Source organism: Tauraco erythrolophus, chromosome 3, assembly GCF_009769465.1.
Source record: "Tauraco erythrolophus isolate bTauEry1 chromosome 3, bTauEry1.pri, whole genome shotgun sequence".
NCBI lineage: Eukaryota > Metazoa > Chordata > Aves > Musophagiformes > Musophagidae > Tauraco > Tauraco erythrolophus.
The window spans coordinates 57,172,156-57,199,789 of NC_141467.1; the positions used below are offsets into that span (position 1 = coordinate 57,172,156).

The 27,634-nt window shown below is 39.2% G+C and overlaps 1 protein-coding gene across 4 annotated transcripts in view; it reads right to left on the bottom strand.

The window, feature by feature from the left end:
- NOL4 (nucleolar protein 4) overlaps positions 1–27,634 on the bottom strand; it is a 195,672-nt gene that overhangs the window by 67,089 nt on the left and 100,949 nt on the right. For all 4 annotated transcript variants that reach the window (XM_086609262.1, XM_086609261.1, XM_086609260.1 and 1 more), the window contains exon 6: positions 13,759–14,040. In XM_086609262.1, the coding sequence (XP_086465388.1) occupies positions 13,759–14,040 (282 nt within the window). The remainder of the gene's footprint in view (positions 1–13,758; positions 14,041–27,634) is intronic.

Below are 27,634 nucleotides of genomic sequence, written 5' to 3' on the forward strand. Positions count from 1 at the left end.
ACTAATCAATAGACAGTGATGGAATATGCTTGCTTCACGAGATCGATCCAATGTTAAGCTGCTTTATTTTTATTGATGTTTCAGAATCCCAAAAGTGCTACGTAAATCCAAAGAATTAAGATACAGGAAACTCTGGCAATTAACATATTGGTGAAGGTATAAAAATCTCATTTGTGTTGTATGAAGTTATTACGCACAGAATTATCTCATAAGAAACAGCATATCCTAAAACTTAAAATAACTGTATGAATTATAGATGTTAAATGACAAATGTAAAAAGTCACTGCAGCATCACATACAGTTAAAGGACATAATTCTCGACTAGGAAAAGATAATAAAAGATGGAGCAAAAGCTTGGAAGATCCTGCCACCACTGACACTGCCTACCTCACATGGGCAGAATAGTTCAAGTAGAGATAACTGAGTGTCTCACAGTTGAACAGTAGATTCACACAGTCTAAATTTTTTTTTTTATTTGCTATTTGGTATATATAGCCCTAGATATAAGTTCTTGCACTGTAAACATCTTTATAAAATGAGCACTAAATATGAAAAAAAACCCACAAAAATCAAAATCTAAACAGAGAAACAGTAAACCAGTAAAACAGTAAAAGCAAAGCAGCATACTACCTCCTGATTTCCTATTAAAAAAAAAAAGATAAAAGTGATCTCAATAGAATTTAGAGATAGTCTTAAAAACTACTTACTTCTTATACTAATAAGAATGACTTTGAATTGGTACAGTGAGTGCAGTTAAAATAAATATCCTATCCTGGGTTTCATACCCCAAACAGATGTATGCAGGGCTAAGTACTAAAGACTGTGAATTACAGACATCTAGGCCAGGTTTTTCAAAAGCTTATGCCAGGATACTGGCAGTCTGAGAGGCTAAAAGCCTTTTTGGCTTTTTAAGCATTCAAGACACTTCTATAAATTCATAGATGTCAAGCTCAGAAGAAAATGTTTGCACTGTAGAACATCACCTAGTAACTCTTGAACGGAAGGGAATAGTTGTCACCGTTTTCCTAAAAAACACATCATACCAAATAACTCACAGATTAATTAGAACAAATATTTATAAAAAAAAAAAAAAAACAACCTTACGTAGAAATTTTTGTGTAATAATAAACTACTTTCATATCCATTATAAAAATGTTTTATCTCAATTCCAACCTAAGCTTAAAAAAAAAAAGTTTCATCTGCTGAGTCCTTTAATAACTTTGTCTTCTAAAATAAAAGACAACCAATTAATCGGTAAGAACCACTGAGATCTGGGATGATGTTGCCACTGCTTTATCTCTAACAAGGTAATTTCCTCTTTGTGTAGCAAGTTTTTAATCTCCTCGGTGTTTTTCACTTATTCAAATCACCTGTGGCTTCCAATATCTTTTTTCAATATTACATAAACCTGTACATTATGTGTTTCCTGAAGGCAAGGTGGACACTTGATTGCATGATTATGTATAGACGTGCATTTTAAAAAGCATCTAATGAACCACACAGAAGCATCAATCTTGTGAGACAGTTATCTGTAAGGCGCAACTGACACAAGAAGCATATTCCAAAAGATGCCTGTATCTCTCCATTCCTCCATGTCCTCGTGAAGGCAAGAGTGTACAAGGTGGCACACCTGGCTAAGGCTCATCTGACGTCTCATCCACTAAACACAGTTATTCCCTCTAAGAAACACACCGAGGGAAACAAGAATTTTTAAAACCTTTATTTTAGTCATTTAATACAGTTTTTGATATAGATCCAGTCCCACGGGGTTCCATCTGAAAAAGAGTTAAGAGCATATAACTAACTGTACAAAGTAAGATAAAGACACTGCATTCAGAGGGGGTCCAAAAAAACTTACATATCACTGATTCAGTACAAAAGGCCCAAAGAATATCCATGTGTCTTTTTGAGAGCTGATATAGAGTTCATAGCATAATGTTGAGGACTAAGGACACACCATACTGGGGCCATTTGTGGTAACCCATAACAAAATCAACTCACCTTTCCCTGCAGATTCTTTTATCCATCCTGAGACAGCACAGCCCAGGACTTCAATGGCAAAAGGTACAGGGCAGAAGTTCTGAATAGTTCTGCAAGGGATATTCCTGATGGAGTCAGACAATTCCCAAATGCCATGGGAAACACAAGAAGAGGAAACACATTACTGCATGACCTTCACCCAAATATAAAATGGAGTCAGAAGCAACATACAAGATATCATCCTGAATTTAATTAAAATGCACATGAAAGACAATCACACACTCTTGTCTACCGGAGCACCTGTACACAAAGTTTAGGTGTGTGTCATTGCAGGTGCCTCAACAACAAAAGTATGAGCTCTTTGTATGCTCCTGATTCATCTGTGTGATTCCATCAACCTTGGATCATGGCCACTGGATATGACTGTTCTCATCAGACAAGGGGGAAAAAAAGAATAAATGAACACGTAAATATATAGAATCATAGAATGGTTTGGGTTGGAAGGGATCTCAAAGATCATCTAGTTCCAATCCCCCTGCCATGGGCAGGGAAACCCTCCACTACACCAGGTTGCCCAAAGACTCATCCAACCTGGCCTTGGACACTTCCAGGGATGGGGCATCCACAACTTCTCTGGGCAACCTGTTCCAGCGTCTCACCACCCTCAGAGTGAAAAATTTCTTCCTTACATCTAATCTAAATCTCCCCTCTTTCAGTTTAAAGCCATTGCCCCTTGTCTTATCACTACATACCCTTGTAAAAAGTCCCTCTCCAAAAAATATACACTAAATATACTAAAAAAAGGGAGAGTGCATGTGTATGTATGTATATGAAGAGAACAATATGTATCGTTACCCATCAGATCTGCAAAGTAGCTCATGGCGTATTCATGACGAGAAGAGTTAAGAAAACACAGACTGAATAGGTGTGAAGGGACACTGAGAATGACAGTCTGTGACCAAAGCAGCTGATGAGAAGAAGCATCTATATGGAAAATATTCAGTTGTACCACACCAAGATCCAAGCAACATCTGCAGTATTTCATAGCAACACTTGAGTTCCAAGAAGCAGCAGTTTAGTAAAAACTCTACAGATGCATGTGGAATTCATCCAGTATTAAAACATTTCATGATATGCCACACTTACATGAGTGGAATGAAAACTCACACCAGTTACAGACCCCTACCTTTGGCTGCATATTTTCATGCTTGCTCATGCTTTCATACTCTTTCAGCAGTGCCTAGTGAAAAGTAAATGTTGACTGCTTACACAGTTCTCAAATACCAGTTTCCAGGATCTTTTGCTGATTGTGCAAGAATACTGTTCTGTAATATTTGTAACAGTCAGCAGCTTATTCACTACCACGTGTTTTGCAAAATCATTTGATTACTGTCTTTTGACTATGTTTAACAAACATAGCACATATTTCACAGCTTTCAATGCTTACCTACATCACCATCCCCTCCCTGCCTCAATAACTAATATAGATGCTGCTTTTTTAATTGTTTCTTTGAAGTATTCAAAATCAGTCACTGTTAGAGGCGAAATATAAGGCAGGATGTTTTGATGAAACATATGGCAGACAAAACCTCAAGCAGACTGATAGGGATTATTGGAGGTTGTTCTTTTTTACTCCCTATTCTGCAGGGAATAATACTGCTAGAGACCATCTGGGAAATCCACCTAGCAAATCCCTTGTTGTTGCAGGGATCTAGGACATCAATGATGATTACAGTACCTCACTTTATTCCTGTGGCATATTACAGCTGCACCATTGTTGTTTCCTAAAAGGTGAAGGTTATTAATCAGAACTTCACAGACATTGCAACATTTAGTGAGCTGAACAGTTGCAGATCCTCTTGGAGTAAATGTCTATTACCTAGGTTGCCATTTCCAGAGGACTGGACTCAGTAATTCGGGTGATTCCTTACAGTCCTCTTTTCTGGTAATTGATGTTACTATCTACATCTACTATTTTGTTCCTAAAAACAAAATTTCAGTTAGGTCTTCCTAGTAATCTTTGGAAGCAAATGGAGGAGAACAGAGGAGAATGAACAGAAAAAGCTGAAGCAGCAAAAGGAGGAAAATAGTTAAATAGTTCTAAAGTTGAATTCTACTTCTCCTTCCTTCCTCTACTAAAAAATTCACCTATTCACTTCTCTCACATCACCTTGCAAATCCAGTTACGTGAATAAGTATCTGAAAAAAGCATTCAGTGTTCTAGTGTACCTAATTATTCCCAGCAATTGTTATAGAGGGAAAATGGAGAGCACACAAAAGCACAGTTTGAAGGTGTATCAAGCAATGTGTATTCAATCAAGGTGTATTCAGCAAGACATTTGACTACTGGCATTCATTCAACAAAAAACAAGACTAGAAAGAGATGTCTGTAAGACAACTAATAAAAAATTATATTTATTTTAAAATCTCAGCAATATGTTGTTATAAAAGCCAATAAAAAAAAAAAAAAAGAGAAGAAAAATCTTTGACTTCTTTCCTCCCTTTCTTCGGCAGCTGACTTGGTATATAGAAAGAATTCAATATCAGAAGAAAAAATAAAAGGTAATATTTCAGGATTATCAATTTCTTGAATAACAATATCGTTTTGGAGGAGTGTAACATGTAGAAAGTGGCCAATTACCAAGCCATTTATTACAGATTAGTTTTGAGGATCAGTTCTTCAATCCCTGCATCTGAAAAATAAAAAAATGACAGTTCATTAGCTGTAAATAATATTAAGACTATATACAATTGCAGCAGGTAGCAATTATTGCTGCCTCATTATATCTGGCTCAATTTACCATCAAGTAGTATTTAATCTTCCAAGAGCAAGATTCGCTCTCAGTCTTTTCCTAGTTGGTAGAGGAGCTGCATGTGTGATAATAGAAGGAGAAGAAAAAGCTTCAGTGAACCATTTGACCTGGTAGGACTCGGACACAAATTCAATTTCCTTCCTAAGGAAAAAAAAAGAACAAAACACAAAAGCAAGAGTTAGGGACTGAAGATATTCATTGCACGCAAGGCTCAGCCTTGAAAGTATCTGTCAGGAACAATCCCTGGTTGAAGTCAACAGGAATTTGCCTGAAAGGTATAGCCTTGGGTTCTCAGGCTGTTGAGTTATAAAAAGTTCTTGGCTGTAAACAGGGACGGAGGTAGTAATTTCATACACCTTACCTTATTGATTGCAGATGCACTTGGTAGCTTTCTCTCTTGTCTGAACAGACGTCCAGCCACTAAAATCAAGTTGGACAAAGTCCTGCATCCCCTCCAGGTACAACTGCTTCTGTTTCAGTATGAGAGACCAATGACTCCAAAGGTGAGTGTGAATGAGGACAGACAGCTGGATCTGTGAGCAATACACATGCAATCTGGAATGAACAGCACCACTGTCTGATACTTGACCAATGTGCACTTGTTCCTTTAAAAAAAAAACTTCTGAGAAAATTTACAAAAGGTCACATTAAAAGTTATTCTCTTCCATGCCAGTTTTACATTATCTGGGATTTCATACGCATATGGAGCAAGACTGTATTCTCCATTACAGATATGTAAATCTGCTGTAGCATCATCAACCTCAGTTTACTTGTTCTGGATTTACATCATTGTAATGAATGCCCTGCAGGAAACAAATTTAATTTTCAAGAGCTTTCACTGAACATGAAAACCTGCTACTAAATGTGCTTCCAATGGGAGGAATTAGACAGGGAACTGATGCTATCACAGACAAAGGGCTTTGATGAATGAGACTGCTGAAGAACGCTAAAGCATTTATATTTTCTGACAAACACTGCACTGATTTTTTCATGCACCTGTAGTTATCTCTCTTCATTACAACATTCTGTTTAGCCATTTATTATGGGTAACCCCCAAAATCAGAAGACTCAAGTCTAGAAAAAACAGTGTTTTATAAATTCAATTTCAAGGAATAGGCTTATTAAGCCATTAAACTAACATCAATTTTTTGGTAGCTTCTCTGTGGCCTACAACAAGTTCCCTACCAAAGAGCACCAAAAAAGAAGAAAGACCTTTTTTTCTTCATAGAACTGTACTGCTTTCTTCAAACAACCAATAAACTGACTTTTGGAGCTAGAAAACTGCGGTTTTTCTCAGCTTTCTCATCTTCTGAAAGTAAGGGAAAGTAAAGCCAAGGTGTTTGATAAAATGATAAAGCAAAACATTAAGGCCTCAGTCTTTACAATGAGACCAACCTATAAAAATCCTATGTATGAAGTAGGAATTAACAGGAAAAGAGAAAACAGCTAGTTTGTATCACTCTTATGTAGGTGAGTGGGTAGGAAAAAAACGAGGAGATTGCAAAACTTCTTGCATACACTTTTTGTTCTCCTTTCATTAATGTTCCCTATGCATGGGAGAAGAGGCATATCTCCTTCCATCATAGTGTATCTATCTCCCAAGGAGCCGTGAAAAATACTGACATGTCTGCTACCTTTGCACAAACCTGAGTATAGCAGAGAAAGGAAAGATACATACTTCAACAGAACATTTGAGGCTGCCTTCCCACACCAAAGGTGTGAGATGGAAGCCAAAAGATGTTGTAGCCTTGTACTACCTACACATGATGGCAGCAGGAGTGGATTTCACCTTCAGTTCTCTTCTTTTATAATTTCTACTTCTGAATCTCAGTACAAACTATTTCCAAGGATTTAGTGAAAAGCGGCAATGATGGAATCCATTGGATAACAATTAAGGCACACCTCTCCTTGATGCTGTGGTTGGAATGGTGGAAGCAGGCTGGACCTTTGGGGAGTTGCAGGCTCAGTCTGTGCTGATGTCTTGCTTCTCCACATGGTGTATATCATGCTGGGTTTGCATTCTGCCCCACTTGTATGTTGCTGTCTGCTCAAAATCTCGTATGCCACTAACTATTGTAACATGTCGTGCCTATAACTTTCACCAGACTTTTCTTCCCTCCTCATAGGTTATTCATAGTAACAAGCTATAAACAAATTTGCTAAAAGGCTGTCAAACACCTGGACTGCAGACTCTTAAGATATTTGCATTAACAAAACAGCAGTCAGTAAAATATGGCATTGCTTTTGACACTTTCTTTCTGACTTTGGAAATAGAATAAATATAACAATTAAAAAAAATAATAATCTAGTTTCCTCTTATGCCATACCCAGGTAATAAGATCTAAATTCAAACAAGAGAGATGAGTGAAATTTCTGTGGAGAGGATGAGTTGGAGTCAAAAACTGCTTTCTGAAAGGCTTAACTAATTCCTAATCCAGATTCATTATCTGTAACTTGGGCATTTGGCAGCATAAACTAGAAGAGAAAAAGAGTATTTTCTTTGTACCAAAAAAGCCATGCAGAATTTAATGGTATCCTCGGAAGAGGAGACAATTCTATCTTACTCTTTCCAGCTTCTCTTCCTGCTTAAAGCTGAGGTAACCATACCATATAAGCACCATGTGACAATGCTCCAATTCAGCTGAAACCTATCTATGCCACTTGAATACAAGTAATGAATGATGATGAAGAAAAAAAGAAATGAGGAATGTTTTAGTTATGAAGTAGAAAAAAAAAAAAAGAAAAAAAAGAAAAAAATGTCTCCAACACTGTTCTTCAACATGCCAAATTGCCACAGTCTGTATTTTAGCTCTTGTTTCAAGTACATGCACATCTATTTAACATTTCATTACGAAAATTTTAAAATAAATTACTTCCAAAGTGACTCAATAAACTACTATCAGTCTATATAAAAGCTCACTGTAACTCCTAAGGACTCCACAGGCTTTGGAAAAAGCTATATGCTCCCTTACATTCTGAGCATTTCCCCAAGCAAACCTGCAGACGCAAATACAGGCAGAGCAGGAGACTAGACAGACAGTGACTTCACATGCCTCAGAGATACAATGTCAGACGTGATGATGTTCACTGGATATTAGGTATGACCTTTCATATTTACTAAGACACAATCGTATCTTCAAAAAGGACAGAGAGAGAGAGAAAGAAACACATTGAAACTCTACCTTACTACTCATGATGGTCTAAATTCATGTGCGCTTTTGGAAATCAGCTGTATTCGTGATGCACCACCAGATTATAAGTGGTTTATCTGTGTATTTGTTTATTCAGGTCAGGCTGGTTGGACAGTTCTGCCCAGTTTCCTTCAGTAATGATGAGCTCCAGCAAAGCAGATGTTACAAGATTCTACATCTGGACTAACCACTGAAGATGGCTAAAGTTTTAACTAGAGCAGGAACTTCAAATGACTCTTCACCCAGGATCTCACATAGACTCTTGCTTTCAGATCTCATGCAAGGTTACAGCCTTCAAATACTTTCTCAGAGTGGGACCTGTCTTACAAGTGGAGAGCCTGCCAGGCTAACCTGCCCTAGCATAAATGCATCCATTACAACACCAGTTTGAAGCTGCAATAGCTGGGAGAAAACAGCCCCTGACAGCGGCCCATGACAATAACACTGTTTTCTACAAAGGTGGAAGAAAAAAGCTTGAGAAACACTTCAAAAGCCGAGCGCTAAAGGCGTGACAAAAAGTAAGATCCTCCTTTTAGAAACTACATGAAAGCTCTGCCTTGTTGTGAACTGCTCTAGCTATAATGACATGCATATTAGAATATAGTATTTAATTAAAGGTCACTGTATGCAGCAATCATTGTTTACTGTTCTCTCCTTTAAAACTTTTTTTTTCAGACTTAGAGAAAAATTACTTATCTTGTGCACTTCTCCATGCAGCCAATTACACACTCGAGCTTAACATAATGCATATTAACTTCGCCTACCATACATCCGGAGGGGCCTGGAGGTCTCCATTTTTTCTATCAGAAATCTCATCTGGTAGAACGGAAGAAGACATTAACCAACTGTCCACAATTAGCAGGTACCTGGACAAAACGGACACACGGTGTGTGTCCTCCTTGTTACCTCACTTTAATGCACCTCCTAGGCATTCATGATCAGTAGCACGTGTTTCTAGATGGCAAATCCCAAAGAGAAGTTTTGCATAGTAGGAACGTCCTTTGCAATACAGACATAGTGAACTATTTATTAATCCAGGTGAAATATATGGCACAATACAAGTATGGCTGGTTAGCTCAAAAATCTGTTTTCCCATACTATATCACAATAACCTTGTTATCCAAATGCAGAAGAGACAAAATAATTTTAAAGGAGTGGAATTGCTATATTTCATGAAATAAATGATGTGCAAGAGATAAAGCTATATAATGAGTTTTCAAGATAAAATACATGGTCTAGGAAAAAGCAATAACACAAAGATCAGAAATCAAAACTCTCAGTGCTATAGAAGCTTCATCATGGTCATACAGAACCCAGTAGTCTCACACGTTATATAATGACCTAAAATAATTTATATGTGCACTTAACTATTTGAATTCATAGAACTGCAGAGTATTTAAAGGGGAGTACTTTATAAGTCTTTTGTAGTACAAAGACCCAGCCCTGTTGAAGTAAATTTATGTATATATTTTTGCAGCTATACCAAATTTCACTGACTTCAGTTTAGCACAAATGGTTGTAGAAAGTTCTACTGCCTTGAACATCTGAGTCTTACTGGAGAATCATTTCCCTAATATCAGCTTAATAAAAGCATAGATATAAAGTATATATATACATACATATATGTATTTAAGACTACAAAAACCCATTTCTTCCTTGCATAACATTTTTTTCAGTGAACGGTAAAACATTCTGGACAAGATTTTAAGGTAATGTTATGATTTGGCAACTTCCTGCACTGAACTCAGCATGTGTTTCTTTTACACAAAGAAGAGGTTACCACACATACTCATTGCCTGAAACTGAGGATTCAAATAGCAAAGTTACACTATCCACTGAAATGTCATTCTTGTTTAAAGAGTTTTATCAACATCAGCATTAAAAGTCATATTTCAAAGTGACTGAATAGAGCATTCTTTACATAATAAACCCTAGTAGTTTGAAAAGTTGAATTAAAATTTGTTCACAGAGTTATCTAATCCCCATTCATCAGAGTCTTTTCAGACAAGAAAACTTGATTTATTATTCCCAGAAAACTACTTTTCTTACAAATCACTAATGACTTCTCTGTGCACATTAGGGAGGCCTGAGTTTAGGAAAATGTTAAGTATCCTTGTTGTGATATCCAAGCCTCTTTCATGGAATGAGGCCACTATCTAGCAAACTTTCCATATAGCATAAGCATATAATTGCTTCAAATAGGTATTGACAAGATGAATATTCTAAAAATTGAACTGCACAAAGTAACCAGTTTAAAAAAACACTTGCCTATTAGCTGTCAGATTTACAAAGAAAATGATGAAAAACCTACTATTTTTATCTCAACTGCTTCTTCTGATCATATTTCTGCAGCATGTACAAAATTATCAATCAGAACTGTATTGTCAAATGGTGGAGTCCACCACTACACATGCGAAGGAATTATCGTTCTTGTAAACAGTGTCGTACAGGCAAATACCTATAATATGGTTTAACAAACCAGCTTGTTTCCAAAAGAAATAAACTCCCTTAAAAAATCTGTGATTTGGTGGAAGAGGTATAATATGTCAATGATTTACAACCAAAAAAAAGTAATCTTTTGTCTTTTTGTGGCTAGATTCAGCTCTGATGTGTTATCTTTAAACCTAGTGACAGGTCAGAATGGATACAAGTTGACCAGAGAAACAGTTGCTTCAAATTTATTAAAACATATGATGCAGTATTCAAAAGGAGGCTCAGAGCAGGTAGGGAACATGTCAGCCAACAGATCATCCCAGCTCCAGCCCTTTGCCTCTGGGTTTCACAGAGCCCTGACCATCTCAAGCAAGTAACATCTCCTGCAGGCTGAATCAGCCATTGTAAAAAGTGCAGGAAGCATAACGTATTACTTACTGCAGTGCTAGCCCAATAATTAAAATATTTCCTTTCATTTAAAAATCAGATATTTTCCTCACTAATTTCTCACATAAATTTTCTCAATTCTTTGCCACATAAAGATACCATAAGAATATGATGTTATAAGAAGTGGCATATCAATTGGATATTTGGTGAACACTGCAGACAATTTTTCTCATGAAAACATCATTAGAGGATACACTAAAACATTTGCTTACCCATCACTACCAATGATGCCATTATTCAGGCCTAATCATGTCTGATAACCATATAACTGTGAATGGCTGGAGGTTAGATGCTGTGAAAGCACTGGGAGAATTCCTAGACTTCGAAAAAGCACCCCACACTTCTGTATTCTGGGTAAAAAGGATATGTGAGTGGCTCCTAGTAAACTATAGTACTTTGTTAACCTTGTTCTTTATTTTGTTTTCTTTTTGGCAGAGAATTAGAGTTCTGGCTAGCTGTTTGTGATACTCGTGCCCAAGTGCGTCCAGTGGGTACTGCACACAACTAGGATCTTGATCTTCTTCATTGTTCAAAATTGATCAGCTCAGTGATGGCCAGAACACTCTTCCGGAGGGGCCCAGGAACCTGAATCACCAGGGGAAGGCATGAGGACTTCGTTCATCAGTTCTAGGGCTTGTAAAACATTCTCTGACTCTTTAGCATGTAAGATACTGCTTAAGGTAAAACAGTAGTAATGATTTATATGAGTGTATATGTATGCATATGAAACACTGAGATGCTGTGCAATCCCATTTTATTATAATACACTGATGGCTTTTGTTCCTTCTAAAATTATTATATAACTTTTTTAAATTTAGAAATTAAGAGTAGAATTCCTCTGTAAAACATGAAATCAGCCACAAAAACATTCTTTTATTCTACATTCAGCTTAAAAATCTCTGAACAAATCCCAGGACTGTGTTCTTCCTGAAGTCTTCATTCCAGATTTAATAATCTTTACTGCATACCTAATAAATCATATACTTAAATGAACTGTAAACATCAACAACATGAGTTTCACTAGAACGAAAAGAGGAAGCAAACCTGCATATTGTTGGCAGTATAGAGTGGGTAGGATGACAGTGAGTGATGAAAGAATATATCAATGTAGGGATGATTCAAGCCTTTTAAAATTTGTAGAATAACAAAGAAGGAGATGATTTTGAGTGTCATCTCAATTCATTAAAAACAGATTTTTAACACTTTTTGATAGGGTTTTTTCTGCATCTGAGTTGGAACTGATTAAAATTGGAAATGTAACATTAGGCTATGTTTTTGTCTTAAGCTATAAATGAGTTTCACATTAAGACTCCTCCCTTTCTTCACCAAGCTTTTTTGTGTATTTGCAAGAGTAATGACAGAAGCAGCAATGCACCTCAGGCAAAAGAGCCTGTGTGTCTATCAATATTTGGGTGAGTGGTTTATAAAAGGTTCATTGGCACAACGTGCCCTGAAGCAACGGAAGATACCATTCATATTAGCCAATTTGGGCCTCACTGTGCAACAGTCAAAGTACTGAGTAAATCCAGCAGTGGAGTGCATACACACTCTGAGACTAGAGCTATTTAGAACATTTCAATAAAATGAAAATTTCTGGAAACAAAAATATGCCATGCAGATAAACAGGTTTTTGTAAGGATTTTATGGAGAAGGTTTTGGGATACATGATTTGCTAAACTGGAATGGCCAAGAAAGACTAAAAATCTCCCATTTGGTCTCCCTTTCTTCTACCCACCAAAACCAGACACTTGAGTTAAAAAAAACACTTCCAGTTTTCATTTGTACTCGGCAGGCAATGAAGACAGGAGTTAAAACTTTAGCATAAATAAATTTTGTTCTCTAGACATCAGTCATGTGCAATCCCTTTCTGAATATACCTAGAAAAAGTGATTTTCTATATCATTCCTATTTGGAAAGCCCTGCAAAAAGTGTGGCCATTCAAAGTATATCTGTGTTGTCAGGTTATTTGGAGTGGGTTACTGAAAGCTAGTGACTAGTATTAATAGTATTTGGATCCAATACTAACATCCTATTATTGTGCTGTAAAATTGGTAATCCAGTTGGGAGTTATCAGACAAAAAACATGAACTTGTCACCAATAAGATCAATGGATAAATTCTATCATACAGGCCATTTCTTCACCCTCCCGGCAGTATGCCCTCATGACAAACACCTTCCTAGAAAGCGAGCTATCTAATCTATAGTATCTGTCTTTATCTACAATATAACCACTCCTGCTCCGCCTACCCACATAATGGAAACTACAGAGAAAAGCCTTCAGGGGATTACAGCTTCTTAAAGCAACTTGTCAGTTTTAATTCAGGTTAGGTGCCTGCATAACACAAACAATCATGAAGGAACCAAATCAGATCCTGTCAGATGTTGATAATTCACACATGGCAATTTTCTTGGGCGTACACACTTAACATTCACACAGATTCATTCTACAGATACATAATACATGTAATGAGATGGTCATCTATAAAATACATAGATATATGTATCCTAGTCTATATACATATAATGTATCACATTATAGACATATTTAAATATATATATATTTCAAATGGGTAATGTAGACAGTTCTCAATAAACGGACTGATAAAATTCGTGCCTGATGGAGAACTGCACTGGTTCTTGTCAGTGTGTCATCACAATATATGCCTATATATATGTATTCACCCATGAACATCCACATACACTTCATGTATGTATGCATCATATATGTGCAACAGAGCATACAAGTCCATGTACAGCATTTGAGTAATGATGTGACAAACATTAGACACATTGCATTAAGTGCTTAGCTGAGAATAACCTTTGGTTTGGCCTCACAAATCTTTTCCTTTTCTAAGCTATGCACTTGATATCTGGAGCATGTGGAAGCATCTTACCTTGCTTCCATTTTCTCTTGCCTCCCGTTCCATCTTGAGATCAGAAATTAGGAGAGTCTTGTATTTGTTCTTTCCATTACTGCTGTGATCATCTAGTCTGTATTCTGAAGTCAGCTGAGCAGAGAGGGGACTGTCACTCAGGTTCAGAGGCTGCTCATCCTGCTCCAGATTTGTTTTGCCATTACTGTTGGTTTCTGCCATCTCCCTGCAGTGTGTTCCCCCTGAAGCATTGGAACTGTCCCACGGTCTCATTGCCATTAAAACTCTCTGCGGCTGAATCATCTATTAAAAAATATATTTTCAGTCACATGCCACATCATCATCTCTGTCCAGTTCAAACATAACTTATATCTTTACAATGTTTTTCAAAATAGAATGAAAATGGTTTATATTACCAGCACCAGTACATTTCTACAGGATGTGCACGCACGCTTCTCCACGTTTTCAGGTTAAAACTTTACTTAAATTCATAAAATATTACTAAGTTAAGGGAAATTATCTGGGCTGACATCTTAGTGTCACCGTGTACATAAAAGGTAAGTATCACAAAGGATTTTTAGGGACAAAGTGACAAAGTCTGCCTTAATCTGTCTGTCTGTCCATATGTCCATAGAATTGTATATACTGTATATACAGTATTGTATATTTCTGAAATCAATGGAGATGCACATGGTACTGAGACAGAATCTAGTTCTCAGGGTTTAAGGATGAAGAGCAGCATTTGTCTTATTCACAAACATCCTCTTGCATAGATATGATGTAAATACACCTGATGTATTCACTGCTGGCAGTAGAGGTTATACTGGAAAAACTGACTCCAGAAACAAAGATCCTCTCTTCATTTTGTTCAGGAGCTCATTCATTTTGCTCATTAATTGTATGTCATATATATTTAAAAATACTGCTCAATAAAGGATTAAATTATCAACCTGAAAGTGACATCTGAAAACTCTGGATGTGCTGTTGTTACCCCTAAGATTTTACAGCTGAAATGTATGATTAACATGCCTTCATGAGCTTATAGTTTTGCATATCCTGTTTCTGTCATCACTGCAATTTGCCACCTGTACTACTACTCAGCTCTTCTTTACTTCTAAACATCTTTTGTCCAACAGGCTGTCTAGTGACGCAATTCATCCTTCAATGGACTAAGTGGCAGCAGAATTTGGCCCTCAATTTTCTTATTACTTATTTTCTAAAGCACCTCTTTTTTGGCGACTTACATGGTTTTGCTAATGGTGCAAACACCTGCCCAGGGCTCTACAGTGAAGCTGGAATCAAAACTGGGAGGTTAGCAGCCAGGAATGTGTACAGATTGAAACTGGAGATACGGTATGAGATGGACCTTAATACACCATCTGCTTTTGGGGCCTTCTAAACAACTTGCATGGAAAAGAAACAAACACATTTACATACACGTGGAACTTGAAAAAAAAAAAAGTCAGGACACATTCTTTAAGGATGTGCTCAGAAATACTCATGCTTGAAAGACATGATTAATCAAATTGTTGATTCTCCATCATTGATACAATAAAAACTATTCACCATCTGAAGATCAGAATTTTAAAAGTGAAGAAATAGCGTATACATGGGTAATGATCTAATTCAAATAAGTACTTAGAGAGCCATAGAAAAGCCGTCGTACATCAGTGGCTTGCTTGCAGTACTCATCCAATACTTTTATGTCATAAAGTATACTGGACTGGGAACATATTCTAAACATACTTTTAAAAATTGCTTGTTTTGTAAACCTGTAAAAAAATCTAGTTTCATGAAAACATCATAAATAATGCTTATATTTAAGAAACATTTTTTGGTTTACAAAATGCTTTTTAATTAATGGCTGCAATAAAAAATAAAGCTATGTTTTGGTATGTACCACTTATACATTACCTTTTAGAAATAGAAATGTATGTACAATGAAAGACAGAACATCCCTAGAGTAAGACTTTTAAATGTACACCAACCCAACTTGCAGCAGAGCAATGGAAATGTTTTGATTTAAAAACCTGGCGCTACTTGAGGATTTCAGCTACACAAATGAATAAGGTGAGCAGGATTTATCCTTAATAAACTTTTTATTATGCCCTGAGATTTTATTTAAAAAGCTAAAATTCCAAATGCTATTTCAGAAATAAATATCCTTTTTTTTATTCTGAACATTTTTTTTATTCTGAACTAATGAACTAATGATTCTAATAGAGGGTCTTTAATTTTTTTTAAGAAAATACTTATATTTACAACTCATTTTGAAAGCTCTGAAATACCCAAAAGAAATCCAGATTTCTTTATTTAAGAGAGAAAGATTTTGGTTACCACTGATTCATCTTTAGGACTGTTAACTGATAATTGTCTTCTTGATTATCAGTTTAACAAGTGACAGTTAATTTCAAATTAATTAAATCAATTACTGAATCAATCACCAAGTGAGAGACAGTCCTTGCTTTGAAGGGCTCAGAAAATTCCCTGCTGCTAGGAGCAAAGAGAGAGAAACAAGTGAGTAGCCAGAGGATGCAAAGGGCCACCTAAAAGCTCGGGGCACTGCCTACTCTGCAGAACATATATCCGATCCCTGGGGAACTTCTGTGTGTCAGCGCCTGAGTGTCCAGGGTCGCACAGTGTGCCGGAGTCACTACCAGGACACAGATGGCTAAATGGGAGTGATGGAGTAGAAAGACAGCTGAGCCTAGAGCCAGATCCAGGAACAACCAAGTGCAGAGCAAGGCTGTTAGTTTTGGCTTGTAATCACAAGCAATAATGCTTTTATTTCTTCTTTTTTTTTCCCCTTTACAATGCATCATTGACAAGTAAAACATACACGTTGGTAAGAATGTACAATGCAAAAGAAAAAATGAAAAAGATCTTTATACTTGTTCTAAAACACAACTATTGAAAAAATTCCTATTCTGAGTAAATGTGATCAAGCATTATAATTCTTTTAAACAACAATACAGTATTTACACGATTTTGACTTTGCTTAGCGAAGACTTAGTTACTTATGGTAAATCTCAGTTTGTACTATAAAGTCAAATACCTGCTTTTACAGTCATTTAACCTTGTTTGTTAGAAACAGGAACTATTGTCTGACAGGATAATGTTCAAGAGAACGGCTACAATGACTATAAATCACATTTGCGCCAAGTAAACATAAATATGTATTGCCACAAAGGAGATCAAGAAAAAAATAGTGGTTTTGAGCCGGTAGTTCCTCACAGGTGTTACCAAGGTAACTAAATTACAAGGTTCAGTACGTTTCTCATCCCTGGGCAGCTAGCCTGTTTTTGCCAAGAACAAGGCTACTCTGAAGCAAGAGTTTCTGAGGGGTCAGAAACCCTGACCACACGAGGCATAACCGGTTTGGGGGACAAAGGCAGGAGCGTCTGGCGCCAGGAGCAGCTCACCCTCCGACACGGGCAGCCGTGGCCCCGAGCCCTCACCGGCGCCGAGCCGCGCCGCTCCCGGGCCCGCGGGGACCGCAGGCTCGCTGGGCCGCCGCACCGCTGCCACGGGGCAAGGCTGGCTTCAGGAAGACCCATCCCTCGGACCACCCTCTCCAGTGGCAACCGCTTCTCCGAGAAGCGGGAGGCGGAGGCGACATCCCACCTCCTCGCTGCGCCCGGCGTGGGTGGCAGCGGCGGCGGCGCCTAAGCCGAGGAATGGGCAGGGACCAGGAGTTTGCTTAAAGTTTCCTTCCCTTTATTTATCACACCTCAGCGACAATACACCGCTAACGCCGAAAGCCTGCTCTCTCACCAAATATTTTTTCCCTCCACCCCGCAGCGCAGAGGCGCGGCAGCTTGGGCAGAGCTGTCCGCAGGCCCAGTGCAGCGCGGGCTTTGCCCGACTATGGCTGCTGGCGCGCGTTTCTCCAGGGCTGCTTGCCAACAGCCCCTGGCTCAGAACAAGGGCACCGCCGACGGCAGGCACCCCGGGGGAGCGGCCAGGGGCCGCCCTGGGGCAGCGGGGAGGCTGCGGCAGCGCCGCTGGGGAACACGGCGGCTCCCCTGGGACCCGCTGGCAGGACGGCCCGGCCCGGCCCGGCCCCGTTCCCGGCTGGGGCCCCGCGGAGGGCTGGCGTTGCACGGGACAGTAGCCGCTAGCCCGCTGCAGGGCGGCCCTCCCGCGGGATGCGGGCAAAACCACGCCGGCTGGCACTCACTCCAGGCTTCCTTCCCACAGCTGGCTGGGGATGAGGAAAATAAAGCTCCACCGTGACCAGCCTACAGCTGGGTACTGGGTACTGGTTGTGTCACTTGATGCAAGGGCAGCGTGCTTTCAAAACAGGTCTCCTGTCTGAACCGACCGCCTCAGGGTGGGTTTTATTGGGAAGATCTCCAGGGAAGCGTGCCACAGGCACTGGGAGCTGAGAGGAGAGAGAGCAGAGGGCTTCTCTGTGTTGGGAGTCGAGGCAGTCACGAAAGAGGCTGTCGGATGAGTTCACATCTTCATCACCTCCCAGGGCCACTGCTATCCACAGGTATCAGCCCTGACAGCGAATGACGGCCTCATCAAACGCTGCTGCTTGCTCAGGGCAGGGCATGTGCGCCAGAACTGTGGAGTTTTCAAACCCTTATCCCAGCATGCTGGAAGGTTGGAAGCACATCTACACTGTTTTTATTACCTTAAGTCTGAAAGGGAGAGCCTGACTGCAAAACATGCATGTGTTTCACTTCTCAAAAACAGCCAGCTGGTGCCTCACCTACACAGAGATTCTCCTCCAGGGATAAAAGACCATCACTCCTCAGAGAAGACTCCAAGAGCATAGGGAGGTACCTTTGGATTGGGCAGTAGCCGCCTTCTTGCTGAAGTAAGGAGCACTGTCGAGGCTTAGGCATGGACTTCTCACTCATAGACCAGTATTTCTTTAAACCTACTGATGCCAAGACCTCCTTCTCCTGCCTTGCGTAGAGCTCCACACTGATCCTCTTCTCTGACCAACACCCTTTAGGCACCTTCAGTCCAAGTACTCTCCATGTTAGGGGTAATTCTCAAAACAAGAACTGCAGGAATTTTCCTACTCCAAGTTAGTTTCTTATTATTCATCACATTGCATTACAGCTTCCACCTCACCCTTCCAGATCACCTTGAGGCTGCCTAGACGCAAAGGGACACCATCTTTGGTTTTGCACACTTTAGAAGTCCAGGCTCCTGCCTGAGAACTTTCCAGGCACATTGCAGTCACAATGTGTTAGCTTCTCCCTCTGATTTTGAAGGAAACTTGGAAATGGTGGAAGAAAAGACAATGCCAAAGAAAGCCCAAGCAAACAGATGCTCTGAATATGAGTTTTGAGTCTCAGAACTGTTGCATCCTTCAATTATCTGCCACAGACATTCGCATTATCATGGTCTAAACTTCTGCCAAAATACAGTTTCTTTGTATTTAACACCTTGGATTCTGCAAGGTGATTTCCGTGACAGTGTTAGTTTAAGGGCACTCTGATTTAGAGCAGGAAAAACAGGTCTTAATTTACAGGATTATATTGTCCTACCAAACAATGTCTAGATTTATGAATGGGCAAACAACATGTATTGCTAGAATTAGAGATTCTTCTGTTACAGACTAAAATACAGTTCCTCCACTCAAGAGAAAACTGTCTTCAGACCAGATATGTCAAACGCTCAACACTGTTCTCAGTAAGAGTTCCTTCTTAAAGGAAAGCAAGTTGAAGCATGCACCAAATCTGGCTGGAATAAAAGTCCCTTAAACACTAGTTTTCTGAGACCACAAATTTAAGATCTGAACTCTGATATAAGCATGACTGAAGTACTGTGAATCTCAAAAGAAGGTCCATATCTACAACTCTCACTTGTCTCCTTGAGAGAAAAATCTCCAGATGTTTTAAAGGATCTCTTGCATTACTCTTAGTAATCAATTTCATACTATATATCACCCAGACTTTTCATATTCATGCAGGTAAGGCTGGAAGGAGTCAACAATCCTTTCTACATAAAGACAGATTTCTGAATAAATCCTCTCCCTCTCTCAAATTAATTCTCAGGCTAGAAGTCAATTAATATTCAGAGTATGCTTACATAGTTACATATGCTTACATCTGAGCTTTCAGCTACCCGAAACTTACTGCATATTTTACTAGTCAGTAATCCACTCATGGCCTTCAGATCAAACAGCAGTAGTGTGGCACAGTCCTACAACCATACAGCCACATGAAAGCTCAGATCTGCTGAAAGGACTGGGTGGTGACGGGTCAGGGAGCTGGGAACTCTCTCATCAACACTAAGAGTGAAGCAAGAACCCCTGATACCAAGTAGCTCTAACACAGATCCCTTTTTGCCACGAAGCAAGGCGGATAGCCTACTTAGGAAGTAGACAAAAAACGAGGGAAAGGCAATTAACCTTACAGCACCTTTGGCTCTTTTGAGACATTCTGACTACATGAGGGCGTCCCACAAGCCAAAACCATTCCTGGTGATAATGAGTCCAATTAATCACACCAAGTGAACAAGGCAATGTTGGGGCCAGTTTGTTCATCCTGTTCTAAGAAGTGGAGATGGGAGAGGGGCACATACACAGTCCAAACAGACACCGATGCCTTTGGACTCCAGGGTAGCATGCACACAGGTTTAAATGAGCACTTTGAATGGGTTGCTGTTGACAGAGCATCTCTGAGAGCCACAAGTTACTGTAAGATGGGTAACTGGTCTTTCTAAAAGGAGAAGGATGGATGTGAATGAAGTAGAGTGGGATGAGTGAGATTGAAGCTACTGGCTGTGCAAGTGTAGGCTGTCATAAAACTCAGTCTTAAAGACTGTCTACAAGGTCTTGTATGATGAAGATTAGGCCAGATACCACCAGCCGAGTCCTTGCTAAACACCACCTTACATGTCTAGCAATCTGATTCATTTGAACAGAATCACTTGCAAGAGACAGTATGGCACATCAGAGTGACAGACTCCAGCCCAGTTTTAGAATCATAGAATGGTTTGGGTTGGAAGGGACCTTAAAGACCATCTAGTTCCAACCCCCCTGCCATGGGCAGGGACACCTTCCACTAAATCGGGTTCCTCAAAGCCTCATCCAATCCGGCCTTGAACACTTCCAGGGATGGGGCCCATCTCCAGCTTTCTTGTAGGCCCCCTTTAGGTACTGAAGACTGCTAGAAGATCTCCCCAGAATCTTTTCTTCTCCAGGATGAACAATCCCAACTCTCTCAGCCTGTCTTCATAGGAGAGGTACCCCAGCCCTCGGATCACCTTTGTGTCCCTCCTCTGGACCTGCTCCAACAAATTCATGTCCTTCTTATGTTGGGGACCCCAGAGCTGAACGCAGTATCTAGGTGGGGTCTCACGGGAGCAGAGTAGAGAGGCAGAATTAGTTTTGAGTTACTGTGCTGTTTTCTTTAACCTTTGGCTTCAATATTGCACATGCTTTATTTTTTCCTATGTTAAAATAAAACTTTAATGAAAATAATACGATATATAAGCAAACATTGAAAACTAAGTTAGTTCCATTCCTTCAGTAATTTTCACAAACCCAAGGCATGCTACCAAACCTTCCTAACAGGAGCTATTGAAAAAACACTCTACTGGTGGCAACTGACAGCAGGCAGTTTGGAAGAGGAGCCGCCATGAACCGGACAAAAGGTGGTGTAGAGTGCTGAGTCACGGAACTTCTGTAGTACGAAATAATTACAGAGACTTTTTAAAAGAACTGCTAAAAAGGCAAGGTCGCATTCACTCCCGTCACTTTTCACAATGACCATTTAATACCAATCTGTCGCAGTTATGTATTTGGTTATGCTTCATTTATCTCACAAGTCATGTTTCAAGCACAAGTTCAATATATAACTTAAAAGCCAGTCAAGATCAACTATATGTATTCATCTTCTCCATTCCCTTTCCTATTATGGATAAAGAACAGGGGTTGAATTAACGGAGGTACAAAGGTGATTTTAGACACTCTATTATTCCTCGTTTCATAAAGCATAAGAATGGTCGTAGTGGTCAGGTCAAAAATCCATCTAGTCCAATATCCTATCTCCAGCAGTGGCTATTAGGGGATGTTTAGGGAAGAGACTAAGGCAAGCATATACAAATCTTCCCCGTATGGCTTCCTAAGCCCTTAATAATTTCCAGCTGAAGGTCCTTCTGAGCTGGATGTGGTTTCTAGCATCATACTGGCACTCAACACATTTCTTTTCCATGCAAATATCCAGTCTCTCTTTGAACCTGCATAAATCTCAAGCACCTTTCTCTCCTCCTCCAGAAAGTTACTGCCACTATTTCTGTTTCCACTAAAATGTCAGTACTGTGTCAAGGAAACAAGGAACAGGAAATTAAGAGATGGGCAAGCGCCTTTCCAGAGGACAGAAGTGGGGCGAAGAGCACAGAGCTCAGTCCTGCTCAGAGACTGCATTTGCTCCATTACAAGAACATGTATTAATTGTCCTCTTCAGCTAACTTCACTAATGTTAACAATTATTTTTTCCTCCCTTTGATGCATGTAGCTTTCCTGATGTGGTTGGCTTCTGTGAATTCAGCTATGGAGCTTGCGGCACTGAAATTTGGACCTGGAACGTCCATCTGTTTCAGTGCGATGCCAATCAACGAATCCCTCACTGTTGTTTTCAGTGCTGGAGGAATAGATAGGAGTGACTTCATACGATCACTCACTGCATGTGTTTATGAAAAGAAAAGTAACAAAGCAAACTACAAACTAATCCTTAGCATTGTCAACAAGAGTACAGTAAATTTGATATACACTTGCACGTGCACAGTGGAATCAGTACTAGCCAGGCTGTAAATCTTATTTCATTATTAAACAAACCCCCCAGTAATTCAAAATTTTTCCATAGATAAATGCCTCTTCTTGTTGGAGACACAAAACAGGCAGATATTTTATTCAGTTATAACATTAAATAACAGAACAGTGAACAACTGCCACTCCATGACATCAGTAACTATCAGAAAAATAATACTGCCCTGTCAGTCACAGTGTTACAGAAGGGCTCATTTATAAAGTTTCATGAGTGACTGCATGCTTACTTTGCCTGCAGAGCTACTGTCCCTGCATATATACAAGGAGATGAAGCAGAATGGCTATTAGGAGGGTACTGCACATGGAAATAACCAAATGAATAGCTCACTGGGTGCACAGTAGTCTTATTATCACTATGCATCTAGTTTGCACTTGTGCTTGGCATTTCCACTTCAAAAGACGTAGATCTCACTGTCTCTGGCAGGAAAATCTCTGGTTTTCTCTTTACTCTGGAGAAACCTCTATGGCACTTTTTGTGGCAAAGGCTCTATTAAGCAGTTCTTAATACAGAAAACCTGCAATTCTTCTAAAAGTTTTTATGCCATGTATGGGATCATATTTTAATGTCTCATCGTCATCTGGCATTGAGAACTGTGGCTTAAAGCTCCATTTCTGGACAAGCGTTCTCAGTATGAATGATGCCAGAGGTATTGCCTTACACTCACCCCAAACAGGACTCTAGAACAATTTATTGGCATGAATCTAGGAACTGAGACATGACATGAATTTATTGACATGAAGCTTGGAACTGAGGAAGGCTGGAAGATAGGCAGGCAAGCTGGGCTCAGGACAGACTAAGTCTGACTTTTGAGATTCACTGAAATTCCAACCATGGACAGAACACATCAGCAACAAAGACGTTTGAGACAGCAACGTGTTCAGAAAAGGAGAAATGTGAAGCCTTTTCCTTCAAGTAAAAAGAGGTAACCTGAGAGATCTTACCCTCTCCTCCTTCTTGCCCAGCTGGAAGAGGCTTGTGCTGCTCTAGCTAAAGGCTGCTGTGGGTAGCAGCGGCTGCCACCAGTCCTAGCAGCAAGAAGAAACTGGTGCTGTGCCAGCAATAGACAAAAGAGTAACACGTTAGTTCATGTTTGATGCCTAAAAGTCAACCCAAATGGTGCTGAAAAGAATTATGTTAAACTTATCTGCCACTCAGACCTAGTGCATGTGTGTGTTGTCATATTTTACTTCATCAGCATCTGCCAGAAGACAAGAGCAAAGAGGAAAGATCAACTTGGAGTCAGTAGAGGAAATTCTCTGCGGACTGGTCACCTCAAATACTGTCATTTTAATAAAGCCCTTTAAAGTCTAAAATTTCGCCTACCAGCTTTGATGTGTCAAGTGGGTTCACACAGTGATATCAGACTGTACTTCCTCCTAGAAGAGTGAAGCCCCAAGCACAACCAAGACAAATGATTGCTTAGCAGCTCTGCACCCCCTCAGCAAACTGCTGCCTGCTCTTCAATAAAGGCAGCAAGGATATAGAGGAGGACCACCTCAGGCTCATTATATCCCATCCGTCAGTAAAACTGGGAAATAAAGAGGGGAGAAGCCTTAAGAGCAAACAGAAATGACTGTTTTGAGCTTCATACATCTTAGCAACATTTAACCCAAATTCTTACTTGGCCCCCCCGGCACAAATTGCTGGATTTGCCAGTCTGCTATATTCCTAGCAGAAAACTGAGCAGAAGCTTCCTCTTGAAATAGGGAAAAATCATAGGTCTGTTAATATTTGACCTATCACTAGAAGACTACTAGAAGTAGAAATAAAAAAAAAATAATCTTACATACCAACAAAAAAAAGAAGAGTTGGGAAAATATACCTATACTTGATCAAATGTAGGAAAACCAGAGTTCTGCTGAAGTTCAACAGATGCTGTTATTATATTCTAAGTTTTATTTTAGAACCATTCTGAAGAAGACTTGCAAACATTCTTTGCTTTATATTTGTAATGTATACGAGTCTCAGTGGCTATAAAGTAGCTATTTAGGTGCATAAAACAAAGAGTAACTCTTAAGTTCAAAATGCCTCTATATTGGGTATCTCTATAATAATGAAAATAGTTTAACTGAGTTGACAGCATAAGTCTCGGTAACAATATTTTTACAAATAGTTCAGACTCATTAGACCTTTCATCATGAGGTTTGTAGATCTATAGTTCAGGATTTCAAAATGACAATCTAATTGCTTTTGAAATTTTTTACACAGAAACTATAGTTTAAACATTTATATCAAGTAATTAAATCCATTTTACTGTTATTCACAACTGTATACTAAAAGCTAGGACATGAAAATGCTTCACAACTAGAAGTGAAAACATTTCCTATAATTTTAATTTTATTTTCTAGTTTTCATTTGATAATGTTGGTAAAATCAGCTGTTTTTTGAAAAATATTTGATTTTCACTCTAGAACAGTTCTGTCACATTCTTTCCAATCAGCTCTCTCCACTCCTATTAACGTATAGGCTTTCAGGAAAATTTCCTAACAGCAGATAGTGAAATAAATGTCTCTAATATTCACATACTGAAATTCAGTTTTAAAAAATGTAATAAACATGTAATTGGGAAGAACTAGAAGAAAAGTATGTGGACTATGAAACACGAACTTACAGCCTTTGTACTTTATCGCAGTTCTAGCATTATCAGCAATGAACTAAAGCTTCCTTGATACATTAGTGTCCTGGTTTCAAGTGGGACAGAGTTAGTTTTTCTTTTTAGCAGCTATGAGAGCTCTGTGTTTTGGTTTTAGTCTGGGATTCATTATGAGAAGAATGTTGATAAGCGCACTGATGTTTATAGCTGGCACTGAGACTTTTAAGCTTCCCGTGTTTTTGCCAGTGTGCAGGAGCACAACAGGATGGGGAAGAGCGTGGCCGGGACAAAGGGTCCACAATTCCCATTATGATCTGAACTTAGACTTAGGATTGAGGGTCAAATTGGCCAGTGGAGTATTCCATACCATGCAACGTCATGCTCAGTATGTAGATGAAGGTTGACTGGGAAGAAGTTCTTGCTCTTCCAGGAACTCTCTTCTGGGGGTTTTCTCTCAGACTCTTGGTCTATCAGAGTCCACACGCTCTCTCTCTCTCTCTCTCACTCTCTTTTTGGATCTCTCGTTTGTCCGGGATTGCAGTGTTGGGAGTTATTTGTTTAGGAATTGTTTACTGGAACAGGATAGGTGTTGGTCATTGGGTGGTGAGCAATTATACTGTGTATCACTTGTTTGTATATATTATTATGTATTTTTTCATCTATTACTATTATTACTTTATCATTATTACTTTTAATTTTATATTATTGTTATTATTAAACTGTTCTTATCTCAACCCACAAATCTTCTTCCCTCTTTAGTTCTCTTCCCATTTCCCGGGGGTGGGAGAGGGTGAGCGAGCAGCTGTGTGGGTTCAGCAGCCCACTGGACTAAACCATGACAATTAGAAAAGTGGATGTTATTCAAACTGAGAAGCTAGAACACTAAATATACAAGTTTAGGACTCTAGTAGGGTTGCTGTTTCCTGATTTAATGACTGTGATGTAATTAATGCTTTTACCAAGACAGAGTCTTAGTGAGTCAAGTGTAGGATTCTGTTACAGACAAGCTGTAAGTTTAGAAATTCGATGAAGAATTCCAGAGCTTGGAAAACTTTTATTACAAACTTGAGTAAATAAGCATGTTTGAAGGATATGAATTATATGTTCCTTTTCAATACAGTTTGCTTTTTACCCTGTCAGTTTAAAATATTTAAGGATGTCCTTGGCAGCATGTGCATTACCGTTTCCTGATTTGAACATGCCTTAGGTAACTACAGTAAGTGGTCTCCTCACTGCTTGAGTGAAAACCATATTCTGGTCACACGGAGCAACACTTGATAACAAACTTGATAGCCTTTCTCCATCTAGCAAGCAATCATTTTTGAATGTTACATCCATTATGCTTTCCTCATTTTATTTTTCACTGTATTAAGTGAAAGCTAAAAATATTCAGCATCTACAAAGGCTAGGCACCAGCCCAAACACCAGCAAAAGAACGCAAAAGTTGACAACAGTCATCAACACTAAGTAAGCTTTACCTGAATACAAAAATATTGCCACTGAGGTAAAGGACATAAGCATGTCGGGAGTCTTCCTAGCATGTGATTACAATTATAAACATCAAACAAAAGGACGAAAAATAAACAGAGCATAAGCATGTCAGGAGTCTTCCTAGCATGTGATTACAATCATAAACATCAAACAAAAGGACGAAAAATAAACAGAGCTGATGCTTGGCCTCCCTTTGATCACTCTGAAAAATTTCTCTCACATAGTGAACGTCAAAACTGACGTGAGAGATGTGCAAGCATTATCTTACACAAGGTGTTGTTAGAATCAGTTTGGAAGTTTGCAACAGTTAATATTTTTCCTCACTGAAAAAATCACATGGCCCAAGAAAGCAGAATCCTGAATCATGGAATACAGCTTCAGTTGAAAAATGGCAGATTTGAAATCTCTATCCACAGACACCCATGACTTGAGGTCTTTGCCACCAAGTGGGCGATACCACGCAGAAGAGAGCAGACTTCCCATGAGGTGTACTACAGCAAGATCTCTTCTGCCGTCATTAAATTCACCACTTCTAAATTCCAACTGCCTCATAACACTACAGACAGACAGTTGACTTCCAATCTGACTTGCAAAATTAAAACATGCTCTTTCAGAAATTATTGTCAGCAAAAATAAAGCATGCTCTTTCATTATCGGAAATTATTTTTGGCACAGACATTAAGGTCAATAAATTTTTTACAATTCCCAAAATATAGCTGAGCTTTTGGTCACACATTGTCTAAAAATGGACTTGAATAAGAGGTATATGAAGGCAAAAAAGAATGATTTTGCTAGATGGTCTATCAGCACAATATCTCCGGCAAACTGAGTAACTATGCTTCAATGACCAGAAACTTCACAAAGCCCAAAGTGTGTGATAGATAGTTCTGGCATATCCACTACCATTCCTCACCAGAGCTGTGGACTTGAAATTTTCACTGTCAAGCCACCTGACAAATCAATGCCTCTCATTTCGAACTTTCCCTCCAACTGCAATGCAGTGGACTGCGCTTGG